We start from the raw sequence: 16,174 nt of genomic DNA on the forward strand, positions 1-16,174 counted from the left end.
ATAATAATTAAGGTACTTTTGAGGCTGCTTTCAGGCTAAAAATCATGTGACATAAAGCCTGTAGCATACAGTAAGGTTCAGTTTGTGCCTTCTCTGTGAATGACTTAATTTTTGTCCTTCATTGGCTTTTTCTATTACTACTAAAATGCATGTCTTCACCGAGGCTCTGTGACTATTTCCAATGCCAGTATCAAGAAAATTAGGTCTGGTTCTAATCGCTTGAATACTTTAAAAATTCTTGTTCTGTGCTGTCTGCTGTGCACTGTGAGGCGTCAATTATCACTTTTATCCTTCAAATTACAATCTTGTATAGGGTTCTTAACCAGAGGCCCATGAAACCCTGAAAATGTATGCAAAATTGTCTGTGCTTTTTTTCCTGTTGAGTGGACTCCACGGATTTCATTTTTAGAAAGGGCCTTTGAACCCAGAAATGATTTAGAATCACCACATTCTACTGTTTATATTTATTCATCACTTTGGGGGAAACAGTCACGGAATATCAGCATAAAACAAAATGCTGATTTTGCAGTGTAACAGGAAGAAAAGGATGTACTTAGAATCCAAAGTTCTGGTTTTGAGCTTTAGCTCTAGTATTTATTAGGCCCAATGGCCTTGAATGCACAAAAAGCAAATTCTTTAAATCTAGTGATAACCCATCTCTTCTTATCAGGTTGTTGCTTGGATTAAATGATACCATATGTGAGAGAGTCCTTTGTAATGATAACACTCCATAGTAACATTAGTTCCTGTTATTCTAGCATTTTGGGGAAGGAAACCTTCCTAGAGCACTCTTGAGTTCTTTGTGGAACCTGGGCATCAGTTGGACTGGAGCTTTAGGGGATGAATCTGTGATAACTCACGAATTTTTATTCTATCTTCGAAGAAAATAATGTGACAAAGGACAGGAAACCTAATTCTGGTACCATTAAATTACAGTGTACTTAAAAGAAAATTTCTTAGCATCTTTGTAAAACAGTGATACTAGTACTTGTAGCAAACTTAAGAGTTGTGAGGGACAAACAAGATGATGTCCACGAAATATTTGATAAAGTATTTGTCACCCAATAAGTGACTTTTTGAGCAAGTTATTTGACATTCTGTTACTCAGTCTCTGCATCAGTAAAATGGGGTGATTGTTTTATTTTGGGCTATCGTAATGATTATATGGGGAAAAGGTGCAAAATGGGGTGATTGTTTTATTTTGGGCTATCGTAATGATTATATGGGGAAAAGGTGCATGTAAAACATTGTAGGATCTGGCACAAAGTAAGTGTTCAGTGAATGTTAACTTTGTTGTTATTGTTGTATTTATTATTTATTATGTTCCTAGGATATATACACAGATTCTTTGACCTCATCTTCTTAGCTTTATTTATTTATTTATATTTCAAGGGTGAGGGAAAGGGGGACAAAATTAAAGCACATGAAATGGAGAGAAATAAAGTAGTCATTTATATGGTACTTAGGGCATTTCATCTAGAGATAGAGTAGACCAGGGTAACTGATGAAGACCTTATGTGGACTGAGGCCCAAACTGGACTTCAGGAATGGATGTTTTGAGAGCACCGAATCCTAACCACTAGACCACCAGGGAGCATTAGGAATGGATGTTTTGAGATAGAACGAGGGAAATGAAAGACATCTTAGGAAAGAGAAATAGTATGAGCACAGTTCTAAGAAGGGGAATGAGGTTAGTGTGTAAGAAGGTACAAGTGAGCAAGGTAACTTTTTGCTTTCAAAAGTGAAATGTAATTACTAACCCTGTATACGTTTGTTCCTTTGAGCCGTAAGATTAGCAGGAAGGAGATTCATTCTAATGCTACTGTGTTCCTTCTTGAAGGGTATTCCTAGGGGAAGGACATAGGGATGTGTAGCTTCTAAGATTCAGTGTTTCTGATAGTGATGGTATCACTGTTTCTGGAATGACAGGAGGTTCGTTCTGAACGTTTTCCGTTTTTCTCACTGCCTTTTGCCATAGAAATGTAAATTGAATGTTTCTAGACTTGTTCATAAGGCAAGTACAGCTCAAATAATGGACATTTGCAGCAGTGAAGTTTTACACTCTTTCCATTTTATATTCTTTGCCATTTGAAAACTTAGCTGAAGAGAGGTTAATCAGGAAGATGCAAAAACAATGGAGAACCATATAAATATTTAAAAGAGAGTGAAATAAGTTAATGTTTTTATATATATAGAAGAGACCAGGGTGGTTAATTGTTTATTTATATAATTCACATACCATACAATTCACCCACTTAAAGTTAGTGACTTTTACTATATTCATAGTGTTGTGCAGCCTTCATCACAGTCAATTTAAGAACATTTTAATGACCCCACAAAGGAACCTGATATCCACTGTCAGACACTTCTCATACCCCCCCCCCATAGCTTCTAGCTCTAGATGGTCAGTTATATGCTTCTTCTCGCTATGGATTTGGACAGTTTATATGAATGAAATAATACAGTACATGGTCTTTTGTGAGTGGCTTCTTTCACTTAGCATAATACTTTCAATGTTCATCTGCGTTGTAACATGTGCTATTACTTATTCCTTCTTATTGCTGAATGATATTCCATTGTGTGGATATACCACATTTTGTTTATCCATTCAGCAGTTGGTAGATATTGGGGTTGCTTCCACCTTTTGGATATTATAAAGAATGCTCCTATGAATATCCCTGTACATGTTTTTGTGTGTACAGTTTTACTGGACAGTCACACTCATTTGTTTGCATTTTGTCTGTGGCTGCTTTTGTGCTACAATGGCAGAGTTGACTAATTGCTACTGAGATGATATGGCCTGCACAGCCTAAAATAGTTGCTGTTTGGCTTTTTAAAGAAAAAATTTGCTGACCCTTGGAATACAAAGTTCTGCATCCATTAAAATATTAGAAAATGTTATTAAACAAATAGGAAATATGTTAGACTAAAAATCATACAAAATAGTGTATACTCTGATTTTAGCTGTGCAAAAAATTGTAAATATGTGAGTATAGCAAAGAGACTAAAAAGAAATACACTAAAATAATAACAGTGATCTTTGGATTGTGGATTTATGGCTGATTTATAGCTGATACAGAGAATCTAAAGAAAGAAGTTACATTTTACAAAAAGGGCATGTATTATTCTTACAGCCCAAGATAAATAGAAACATTTGGTGGTCAGCAATAAAGATATTTAGGATGTTTTTTTTCAACTAAATTCATTTTTCTGTTTCTCTGTTTTTTGTATTCTTATGAACACATACGTATAAGAATCCCTTTTTTCAACTATAAATGGCATGCTATGTATAGGCAGCCACTGTATTTTTATTTCCTTGGGAAGTGATCTTAAAAGTGATGTTTAATACAGTGTCTTATATGTGATGGGACAGTGAATACTCAGTAAGTTGTTGTTAATCGAGTTTCCATTTATGACTTCCTAGTTAATTTTTTTCCACAAAATTTAATATATTACACTGTTGGGTCTAGGAGTATTTTATTTATTAGGTAAATTTTACTGAAAATCTTGTTTATTAACATAGTTAATAGCATGAATTTAATTTTTAATACGTATTTAACATTATACTTAAGAGGATGCACACTTAGTCCCAAGTTAATTTTTTTCTTTTCCTATAGCTTGATTAAGGCTTCCAGCTCTGTGTTCTTTATACTCAACCCCTAAAATAGGTGAGTGTGTCTCCTGTGTGTCCCTCTATGTAAGTTATTCTTTGTATTTGGAGATAAGATTTTTTTTAGAACATTTGCATTGTTGACCTCTTTGAAGCATTGGGACACAGGATGTAGAACTCGATGGACTTCATATGTGGGGTTGTAGTTGACTAAATATCATTTCCTTTACTATGGCTATATAAAACTGCATGCCTAAATTTTTCTTCATTTCCACCAATTTGTTTATAACTTTCACAAGTCAGAAGGTTTCGTGTTGTTGTTAAGGTGTAGCAGAGAAAACACTGAATTGAAGATTAGGAACCCTAATTTTTTTTGTTAACAAAGCCTTGGTCTCACTAACTATATAATCTAGAATATGTAATTTACATTCTGGCTCTGTAATTATAGGGGCTGGTGGTAATTATTTCAGATCTCTTCCAGTTCTAAATTACTAAGAGTCCCTGGTCAGGTTGGTACTAATCTTGATTTGTTTTCAGTCATACCTCCTCTTCAAAACACTCACTCACATCCTCTGTCACACCTCACATTTTGAATACCATTTGAGGAGTTATTTTTATAGTGTGTGAGGTTGCTAATTAGATTTAATTTACTTTGGAATTAAAGTACTCCTCTCGTCTGTTGTTTTACTAGTAGGGAATCTTAGAGTTGGATGATGATAACTTTATTTAAACTTACATTTTTACGTGGTCAGAAAGGATGCATGACTTCAAACGTGAAAGACATTTACTAGATTAATCTTTCTCTATAGTTAAAAAGTCTTATATCAATGAAACTGTAACATTTTTATCTAATTATCCAAACTATTGCTATTCTCTGTGGATTATTGAAAACAATAAGTCTGTGGTTTTATAAGTCTACTACTTAAGGTTTTGTGAAATGTAAGTATGTCCACCATGTATGATTTCAAGCTATGAGCATGAAGGCACTGAACGTGAGCCTAGGAAGGAGATGTGCGCGTTGGCCCTCCCACTTCTGCACCCAACGGGGGGATGTCCATCCAAGGGAATGGAGCATACAGATTAGTGACCATGAAGTAATGAAACTTGTTTCCTCATATGGTTGCTAATATTGCTCCTGTGAAAGAGGAGTTCTCCATATATTTTTGAGGATTAATTTAAATTTAATGTAAGTTCAGGAATGTTGTGAATCAAGCAGTTTTGTTATTTTATACTCGATCCTTATAACTAAATCCTTAAGGTAGATTTTAAAAGGGAAACAGGTACTTTGGGGAGAGAGTTACGGTAATATGAAGTATTTATGAGCAAACTGAGACTAGAAGAAGGGGAAATCTTGTAATGGGTTTAGGAGCAAGTTTATAATTCTGTGCCTATAAAATATTGCTCAAATTCAATTTTAGGCTGAATCTTTTGACACCAGCAAAGTACTCCATCAAGAACTCTTGAAGGATGGAAACATATAAAGATTTTTGTATTTTAAAGAGTATATTACTTATAATAGTGAATTCTGAGGAGGAAGTTACTGTCTGATTTAGTGACTCAAGGAAGAAATTTTTTTTCACAGACAGGCCGCCCGCTTTCAACAAAAGATTTCTGTGGGTCAGTTGATCAAAAACCTTTTACTGGAATAAAACTTTCCTCAAAATTCCTTCAAAGATGGTTGTCAAAATCTACTCAGAAAAACTAGAGCTTATACTATAAGGATTAAAAAAAAAAGTCTGATTTTTCTATGTAGGAAATAAAAGACCATCTATAGGAGATTTATACATACAATTTTATACAATTGGTTATTATATTGCCCTTACTGATTAGTATACATTTAAAAAGCTTTTATATATGTGTATTTGTGTGTATGTACACACATATATGCACATATATACTATGCAGTATACCGTATACTGTGTCATTCTTAACTGTTTTTAAATAAGATCTTAGTAGTCATTTTTGTGAAAAAATAATACGGCATCAGTAATACAACATTTAACGTAGAATTGTTTCAGTGGGAAGATCAGTTTTTACTTTTATTATTTTGACATAAAGGACCTTTTCCAGGAAAGTACTGTGCTGAGTGTGTGAAGATTGCCTCTACCAAGGGGGCACCCGCTTCTCTAGTTAGGCAAGTCTATGTGACGACTCTTGCGCGTACCATGCTCTTTCCCCTCTTTGGCTTGTTCCTGTGTCCTTCCTTTCCCCCTTTAAATACTGCTTACTCATCAAGATTTTTTTTGAAGTGTGGCCTCTTTAATTAATATTTTTTGACTTATGACATAGCACTTGAATGAACCTCTACTTATTTATGGGTGTGATTATTGTCAACAAGACTTTAAGCTATTTTGGGGATGGTACCAATTCTGTACTACTGTAGTAGAAATTCTCTTAATTTAGCTTTAGTTAGCCAGCATTTTCCATTCCCTTTGTAAGACACACTGACTCATACCCCTAGCATTAAAGCTAGGCTGATAGACTACTTTCTGGTACTTCTGTCCACTTCTGTCCCCACCTTTTGAGTTTTAAGCTTATTAAAGTCAATTGTAGATTCTTGGGCCCAGAAAAATCTGATACAGTTGGTCTGTAGTGTGAGCTGAACATGAGTGATTTAGAGGAGGAAGATAATCAAATATGTTAAAAAAAAAACCAACAAATGGCAGTTGTATTTGTTTCTGAAACTGTGGACTCCAGTTAAACTTTTTATGATAATCACATAATTTAATTTACTCCTACATAGTTTGAAGAAATATGAGAATGGCAGGGTAATTCCTATGAAAATTCGGTCACTTGCTTTGGAATTTACTTAAAGCTAGCTAATAAATAGGTTGCAATTGAATTAGGCGTGTAGAAGACAACTATAAAATATTGGTGAAAAGCCTTGAAGGCTCTGCTTTTGGATTTATTCACAAATGTCTTTAGTTGTTGCACCATTTAAAAGAAACTGGAAACCATAACTTCCTAATTGTGAGAAAGGTTTTTTTTCAAGACAAAAGCCACATTAATATCACTTAGCAAAACCTTAATCAAAGGTCTTATCTTAGTCTTGCACATTGAAAGGTTTATATAAGTTAAAATGAAATACATTTGTTTCCCTCTTTTGATCAAATATTTTGATTTACTTACCAATTACCACTTTTCCAATGGACTCTGTTCCTGTGTGTATGTGTGTTGGGATGGGTATTTGGTTAATCATAGATTCTTAAAGCTGTAAGTGTCCCTAGAGGAAAATCTGGGAGGTAACTTGACTTGCTGAATTTCACAACTAATGAAATGGTGTATCTTTTACTTGAATCAAAGACATATATGCCAGTGCTTTTTATTGCAGTACTTAATTGATTCTGATGTGTTTTTTCTGTTACTGATGATGAGCTGTATACTGCTTAGAATAGATGGAACCAGTGAAGCAATTTATGTAATCTCAGTCTCAGCCCGTGTATTTGGGACGTTCATTCCCTTTGTTAGGCATTAACATTTAGTAGCTTTGTGGTTTAGGGAGGCAAAAAGAGCTTCTTGTTATATGTCCTATTTCAGAACTTTAAAGAGCAAAGAAGCAACGGTTGTATGTGCTTCACATGGCCATTCTCTAAGCACCTGTTAACAGTGCTCTGACCCTGAAAGAAGAATCAATAAATCAGTATGTATTGAGCGCCTCCAGTGTTTAACGTGTTATTTAACCATTGGGGATACCACTGTGAATAAAATGAACACAGTGGAATAAAACAGACAAAATCCCTGACTTCCTGAGATTTTTATCTCAGCAATTGAATTATTTAACTGTAGGCTCTAAGTGCTATAAAAAGTGAAAAATTTGCTATTGTAAGAATATGTAACCAGAGATCCCAACCTAGTCTGAAGGAATAATGCGGAGGGTGAGGGTCAGCGAAGGCTGCTGTGTGGAATTGACATTTTAGATGAACTCTGAAGTATAAATGGGAATTGTCAAGGGAATGTGGGGGAGAGAAGATAAATTTGTGGAGACTGGATGGGGTGAGCAGATTTGGCAGAGGAATTAGTCTGTCCTGAGGCACTGAGATAAGAACAGAATGAAAAGGAAAGGAGTGGAGCACGTGATGAAGAGGAAACAAGCAAGGTCCCACATGTGCAAGATCTTGGAGAAAGTATTCACATTTAGCCCTAAGCTCCATGGGAAGTCATTAAAGGGTTTTTAAAGCTATTGTTTTGTATTATATTTCTATTTTTAAAAAGATCACTCTGACTGTTCTATGGAAAATAAAATGGAGGGAAGACAGGGTGGATGTGGGAGACCAATTAAAAGCCAGGAATAAGATGCTGGTATTAAGAGATGAAGATAAAGCATGGTAAATATATGTTCAGTGAAGTACACTTTATAGTTTGACTTTTGCTTTTGTGCTTTAATTAAGACTTCATTGCATGTTTGCATTCCTAGTTAACCACCGTAATTCTTGCAACCATCCTATCCAGATATATAAGCTTCTGGCGCCTACTGTAAATTTTATGTTTTCAGGGTAGGGTTGAAAAATCATTTACTTTCTTGGTCATGTAGGAAGTGTGCTCTCATTTTTAAATATAAGAAATGAAAGCTTCTAAGTAGTAATAAAATGAAATGTAGGTAGTAGGATGCATTGTGTAATAATCCAGGTGTTTTTATTAGAATAGGAATCATGTAGGGGAATATTTTAAACCAAGTGAAAAAGAGCCTTGACTGTAGGCATAATTTAAGAGTGATATTTAGAGCTCTAGTAGAAAGCTACGTGTGGATCAGTAGAACAAAGTGTGGCTGTTAACATAAATTGAATGATTTTTGAATTTGTATTTAAATTCCATTTTACATATTAATCATACACCATAATTTTAGAGTACTTCATGGCCATGAAAATGTTTTCAAATTTTATTAAGACAAATACTGCTAGAAATTGTTAGTAGGTATTTTTTTAATTTATAAATGAGAAGCCATACTACTGTTGCTCTTACCTTCCTAACCTAGAAAATTTCTTTTGAGTTCAGATTTATGTTAGATTTGCATGTATTCAGTGGAAATGAGTCAAGCAGAGGGAAAATAATGACCTTGGACAGAGATAGAGAATACTGTGTTCTCTGTTTTCTCTACCTTCAATATATTTATATATTAAAAATAAAACTCTATATTTAAAACTTAATTTTTATGTATTTGCATTGCTTGTTAACTTTCACTTATTTTAAATGTCCTTGCATCCTCTGTAATGAATTGACATAGGTTTTAAAAGACCTTCAAAGTTAATGCATTTTATTTTGTTTGAAAATTTTAATAAATTCTATAAATATTACTGTGCCATGAAACAGAATACATGCAACTTGAAAGAGTACATATTCTGCTTTCTTCTAAATTTGTTAGAATGAATCCTTTATGGGTTAAATGAGCTAATGGCCTATACTAAGTAAATTTTGTTTTTATAAAATTTTCAAGTTTGGATGATTTTGCACAAATAATCCAGGTAAAGATTTTTGAAAGATACACAGATTCTGATTTTCTTTTTAAAATAGAAAAAGAGGCTCTAGAGACTTCTAGGTTTAAGTCTTATTTCATGTTTTATGTTGAGGCTGAGTATTGTTACTAAGTTTAGTGTGTGGTATAAAACTTTGCTCTTATATTCTAAATAATGGTAACCTTTCCTCAGATACTTGAGTTCAGGTTACCTTTATTTTTGTTAAATTGATTAGTGTTCATGTACTTAAAATTTACTCTTTCTTTCCTTGTATATAGCAAAATCATAATTGAGCATTAAAAATTATATGAATGTTAATACTTTGTTTTTATTTTAAAACAGCCATCTGTTATATTTCTCAATGCCATCATCGCCTTTAAAAGTTTTATCTCATAAGACAATACTCAGGTTAACTTATTCACTAGCTTCTTTATTGTACCTGTATGGGTAATTAGCATAGTGAATTATGGTGTACTTTCTTTTGCTCCCCCATTGCCCAGCATGTTCATGAATAGATTCTGTCTTCTGTCTATTTGGTCTGTTCCTAAAGGGGTGAATTAATTTTAGTGCTGGTTTACGGAAAACAGCATTGAAAAAAGTGTTTGTTTAAAAGTGTCACTTAATCCAAAGAGAAGTATAAAGTGTTTTTGATTTATCTGTTGTATTTGTTTTCTGTTTCACTAATGTACTGAATTAGCAATGTTTTTTGAGGTCTGTTGCTTTTGAGATACAGTAGTAGGTAACTTAATAAAATTAGTAACCGCCATTTTCATGCGTAAGTGTGGTGTTTTACATCATTCTTTAAATCATTTCCATGTGACTATATTTATTTCGAATAGTCAGGTTTTTAAGTGCTTATATATGCAAACAGAAACCAGTCAGGTTCATACCAAAGGTGTTTAATTCAGAACTTGGGCTGTATAACTTAAAAAACAGTGTGGAAAATTCAGAAAGAGTTCAGAGGGAATGAAGAAATGTCTCAAACATTCTTTTAAAAGCAAGCAAAAACATTTTGAATTGCTAATGTATTACTATGTCTGAGATGAGAAGTTGCATGATATACCTGTTGTCAGACCCATTTCACATTTAACTGGATTCTTTTTCCTATTTATTTTAAGCACTTAGATAGTACTTTCAACCTTCAGCACATAAAATACTTCAGATAATACTGTTCGAGGGTTGAGGTAGATTTGATGTACCTTGGGTCTTGTGAAAGGGAATGTTAAGATGTAATAGTAAGTAAATGAACAAATATCAGTATGAATAAATTCAGCCTTTGATAATCATGTTGTCTTTCAGTAGTCATTAAGTAAATTTATATTTTTGATTAAAAACATTTATATATGCTTTTATTTACTGTGTTTTCTATAAGGTCAAAAGAAATAGACTGGCAACCTTATTTTACTACACGTATTGTAGATGATTTTGGCACACACCTACGAGTATTCAGAAAGGCTCAACAGAAGATAACAGAGAAGGATGATCAAGTGAAAGGTAAGATCTTTATTCCATTTGAAAATTAAGATTTTAAAATCTGTTTTTCTTTATCATTCTGTATATCTTGAATTGTTCCTTCTTTGTCTAGGTACAGCAGAAGATCTAATAGATACCTTCTTTGAAGTCGAAGTTGAAATGGAGAAGGATGTTTGCCGTGATCTAGTGTGCACTTCTCCCAAAGATGAAGAAGGTTTTCTTTTTAATTTAACTCTTTGGACAACAGTAACTATTCATATTGGTTGGAGACAAGTTAGCAGTGAACAAATATAAGGGTGAAATTGTTCTTACAGGATAGGCAGTATAGTAGAGACACGGTTCCTATTCATTTTATTTTATTTTTTTAACTCTTAAAAGTAGTTCCCAGATTCTTTTCTCATTTTTAAAGGTCATCTTCCCCAGATTCTTTTCTCATTTTTAAAGGTCATCTTTAAATTTAAACATGGCAATTAAAGATTACTTCTCTTGTCTTCTTTTAAAGTATAGTAAGCACAAACATCTTATAATTGTAAATTTTAGTTTTTTGATCTATGGTAATTTATCTTTCCCTTGAATTTATTATTTATATTTCAAGAGTACACCTGTAAAATATTTTCTACTGGAATGATTATAATAATTTCAAATAAAATTCATACAGTTGAATGAACTTGTCTTTTTTTAATTGAAATATAGTCAGTTATAGTCTGTCCATTTCTGGTATACAGCATAATGTTTCAGTCATACACATACATACATATATTTGTTTTCATATTCTTTTCCTTTATAGATTACTACAAGATATTGAATATAGTTCCCTATGCTATACTGAAGAAATTTGTTTTTTAATCTATTTTTTAAATAGTAGTTAATATTTGCAAATCTTAAACTCCCAGTTTACTCCTTCCCCCAACTTTTCCCCTGGGACTTGTCTTTTCTTTGTGAGAGGTTTTACCAGATAAACTTTAGCTGAGGATATTGTCTTTTCTTAATTTTACAATGGCTAAAAGTTTGTGCTACTTGGCACATTTTTTTGATTAACAGGATCAGCTATAGAATTATATTCCCAAAAGTGTCAGCATATGAACAACTACAGAAAAGCATTCCTAGTTGTGGAAATTGTTTTCTTAGAGTTTTTAAAAATTGTGCCCAACTTTTTAATTTCTTTGCCTTCTTTTTCAGTTTTTTCTTTCCTTTTTATATTTATTGTGCACTTCAGTTTTTAATTTCTACTTCATTAGCACTGATATGAAAAAACTAAATGTAAGAAATAGATACAGTGTGCAGTCCTTTTATGAAAATCACGGCCTCCTCAGTCAGTAAAATAGAAGAGCATACTCTTTTCATTATTACCTGCCAAGATAGTGGACATTCTTTCTTGAAGGAAGAATTAAAAGTATATTTTAAAATGTGCAAAGATAATGTGTGGTAAAAGTATAAAATACACTGTACAACTAAAACTTTTAGGGGAAATACTTTTGTAAAGAAGTTTCTTAGCAATTCAAAATGTGGGGTAAACTGAGCAAAATAAAATAATATATTAGTTTGATTAATGAATAGTTGCTATTTGGAGAAAAATGGAAGAACTTTTAATGAATATTGATTAATTACTAAGATAATCTGTTGTAATTAGAAACTGCTTATTTCTACCTTTGTGTTCTACATCAAGAGTAAGTGGAGACTTCCTATTTTCTAATGTTATTATAGCTACTTTTTTTTAATTTCTAGGATTCCTAAGGGATTTGTGTGAGGTCTTACTATATTTATTGCTACCTCCTGGAGATTTCCAGAACAAGATCATGCGATACTTTGTCAGGGTAAGCTTAAATTTATACCAAATAAATGGCTGTAAAGAACCTTAGAGTGGTAATTCTCAAAATTTTTGATCTTAGGACCCTGTTAACAGTCCTAAAAATTATTGAGGACTCCAAAGAGCTTCTGTTTATGTGGGTTTTATCTGTGAATATTTATTTACCATGTTATAGACTAAAACTAAGAAATTTTGGAACACAAGTATGCATTCCATTAGTGATATCACACCATCATGTTCCTTTTTGAAAACATCACTGTATGCTTGTCTCCCCCTACCCTCTAGAGGTTCCTTGAGAACTACCTGAGTTAGGTCCTTGGATTTTTGGTAAAGATATGATTTAAATTTTCTTTAATATAGCTATACCTATAAATTTACCTAAATTAGGCTAATTAAAATAACAGTTCAGAGTAGACATTTTTTAAAAATCTGGGTAGCTGAGATTGTATTTCTTGTCATTGGAAAATAAATAAGTTAGATGAGAACAGCATTCTTGGACTTATTTGTTCCCAGGTATTAACCTTTAAAATTCTATGTACAGGTATAAAGGAATAGCATTTTGGTTTTGGCTGCTGATTATAATTGAGAAATGCTACCTTCATTGGCCCTTATCCTGGTTGAATGGGTAAAATGAAAGTTTGTAATTTTTCTCAGAATGAAAGCTTGTGATCTCTTTAGTCTACCATTCTGCAAAACATATATACCAATTTCTAAGATGTGCTTTTGTGCTTGTTATTATTTAAGCAGTATCACACGATTTCCTAATACTTCTTGAGTTCAGGGTAATGGTATTGTGAATCGAGTAGAAAATGCTTAATTTTGTTGGGAAGAGTCTGATACATTATTATGAAGACCAATTATTTGCACTGGTCATTATCAAGGGAGGTAAATACCTGGCATGTCTATCACTAGATTCACATCTGCCACTAGAGGAGGATACTGCTAATCAGTCATCACACTCATTCATGGTGATTGCTATTTGTCTGCCTAGTACCACGCATAGCCACTGTTAGTATCTCAGCAGCATGGCGCACGGCTGACCCTGCTTTCCTTCTTGAAACTGTCTTTTCTTGGGTTCCATGTTGTGGCTGTCTTCTTTTTGTCCTCCTTTGGTCTCTTTTTTAGTCACTTTTATATGCTTTAATTCCTCTTCTGCTTAACTTTTAAATATCTAGGTTGTTCAGTTCTGGGCCCTCTTCTTGCTCATCCATCCCTATGGCTTTAAACACCATCCAAATGTGAATAACTTCCAAATTTATATCTTTAGTCTAGACTTCTATTGTGATTGATTCATAGCCCTTTTAAACTAAATAAATGCCCAAAATGGAAATCTTATTCTTGCCTCCATATCCTGTCTGCCTTTTATAAGTCTTTTCTCCATCCCAGTAAATGGAATGACCATCCAGCAGATTTTTCAAATCTCAGATCCTTTCAGAGGCTAACAATAAGACTTCATGATGTGGCGTTGTTTACCTATCTGACCTCCATCCCATGTAGTCACTGTATTCAGCCATACTGGCTTTCTTCTCCACAAGTGCCATTTTCTCCCCACCTTAGAGTTATCTCATACTCTTTTTTCTTTCTCTGCTCAGAATGATTCCACTTCTTCTCTTGGCTAAATTGTATTCATCCCTCCTATCTCACTTCCTCAAAAATGCTAACACTCTAAAAGCCCCCTCATAATTCCCTGTTACTATAGATAGGTAAGTACTGTTTTCCTTCATGACATTTACCATATTTTAAAATGATAATTTGGTTGTTGCGTTTACTTTCTTGATGCCTCTTTCTCCAGTAGAACTGTAAGTCTCATAAGTTCAGGAGCCATATCTATATTTATCATTATTGTGTACATAGTGGTTATCGTAGTGCCTGGCACATAGCAGATACCCAGTCAGAGAATCAGTTCTAATGCAAAAAGAAACCTATTTGTTCTTCTTACTGGCTGTGTTACACATGCTACTGCAACTCCTTAAAAGATTAAACTGACTCTTGGGAGACATGAATGAAGGTCTGTCCTGTTACGTGAGATTATAGTTTAAAATAAGTAGGATTGTTTAAAGAGCAAATATGTTTTGCCTTAGACTGCTCTTTTAGACCAATATTGCATTTCTTTTTGGATGAATCTAATTGAGTGAGTGTAATTGTAGAGCACTACATTCAGCAAATCAGGTTTTTTTTCACTTTAACTTGATAGTTCTTTATCATTTTTCTTTTGTTGATAATTAAAGTCCCCAGAAGACATTTTGTTGAGATTAAATAACAGATTAGAGAGCTCTTAGTTCTTTCTTTTATATGACTTCTTTGCACAGAGTGTACAGATCATAGTATTTGACTGACATAGTTGCTATTTTTTGCCTCTGCTTTCTTCCATTACCATCCATGTTTCATTGATTTAAAGATTCATGGCCTCAATGACTTTGTATCTTTCAATCCTTCATATTTGGCAGCTGGTGCTTGTCTTGAAGTGTATGAAAATTATATGGAAATTGCTACATATTTTGAAATATTTAGAGCTCTCACTAAGACTCATATAGGAATTGTTGAGTCATATGATTACATCTTGACTAACCAGACTTACTTTATGAGACAAATTAGGAGATCAAAGTAGTTTTCTGAAACAGATCGACTATTTGCATTTACTAATAAGCACTAAAGTTTTCAAAAAATTTTCCCCACATTTTTCTCACTTTGAAAAGAAACTTTCATGAAACACTTTTTTGTTTGCAAATTTTCTCCTTACAAAGTGTATTTTAAAATTTAAGCATGTGTGGCCAGCTGTGTAATTTGAAGGAAGAAATTATGTAAATAAATGTAATTTTTAAGAAGTTAGAGACGAAAGCTAATCTTGAGAGAATAAGTAATTACATGTAATTTGGGACTATAAGAGATCTCAAAAGATGTTTCAGAAAGTTACTGGGGCTTCCATTAGTGCCTTTTGAAAGTACTAATTCATCATGAGGTAATAGTTGTCAAAGACTTGTACAACTTACAAAAGTAGAATTTATATAAAATATTTCTCTAAAGGAAAATAAAATGAAGGCTGCCTTCTGTGAATTTACACCAGAAAATGGCACAGGTAAATTAGAGGTCTGAAAAAGAATAAATAAATTGTACCTTTACTTAGAAAAGGGAAACATCCTGTTAAGCTTGCAGCTATTTAGCCTCTCCAGTATTCTTAAGAAATGGTATTTCATAAATTTGGAAATCACAGGCATAAAGGGATGAAGATTAGTAAGAGGTGAAAATACTGTCTTAGTAAAATCATCACTAAATTCTTAGTTTCTCTATTTCCATTCATATAATATTTATCAAATGCCTACCATGTTTACTTCAATGACCTTGAGAAAACGGGAATAAATATTTTTGAAGATAGATAAATCAGTAGATTGGCTAATCTCACTCATACACAAAAGGTTCCTAGACAGTTGTGGAGTATTAGAGGAGTAAAAGATAGAAAATTACATAGAGATTGGTATGTGATAAATGCCATAAATACAAGGCATGAGTATATTTTAAACATATGAGTGAGAAGTGTTTAGAATGAACAGGATTTATTTAACTGGAGAATTAATTCTGTAGTCAGTTCTTGAAGGAGGGGCGGAGTCTTAATAGGAGCATAAACAGCTGCAAAGAATGGGAAGGTATATTCTAAAGAATATTGAGTAATTGTATTAACATGTGTTGTTATTTTTATTGTTTTCTATTAGGAAAAATTTCAAATGCAGACAGGTATAGAGAATAATACAATAGATATTTATGCACCAACAACCTTGATTAACCAATGTTAATATTTTATTGTAGTTGCTCTTTTCCTCCCTTGAAGGCAATCACTAT

General features: G+C 33.2%; 1 protein-coding gene across 4 annotated transcripts in view; it reads left to right on the forward strand.

The window, feature by feature from the left end:
* SNX13 (sorting nexin 13) overlaps positions 1–16,174 on the forward strand; it is a 110,305-nt gene that overhangs the window by 48,634 nt on the left and 45,497 nt on the right. For all 4 annotated transcript variants that reach the window (XM_015245633.3, XM_006211724.3, XM_072964895.1 and 1 more), the window contains 3 exons: positions 10,433–10,554; positions 10,646–10,747; positions 12,259–12,347. In XM_015245633.3, coding sequence (XP_015101119.1) covers positions 10,433–10,554; positions 10,646–10,747; positions 12,259–12,347 — 313 coding nt within the window. The remainder of the gene's footprint in view (positions 1–10,432; positions 10,555–10,645; positions 10,748–12,258; positions 12,348–16,174) is intronic.

The sequence above is a fragment of the Vicugna pacos genome, chromosome 7, assembly GCF_048564905.1.
Source record: "Vicugna pacos chromosome 7, VicPac4, whole genome shotgun sequence".
NCBI classification, from domain to species: Eukaryota; Metazoa; Chordata; class Mammalia; order Artiodactyla; family Camelidae; genus Vicugna; species Vicugna pacos.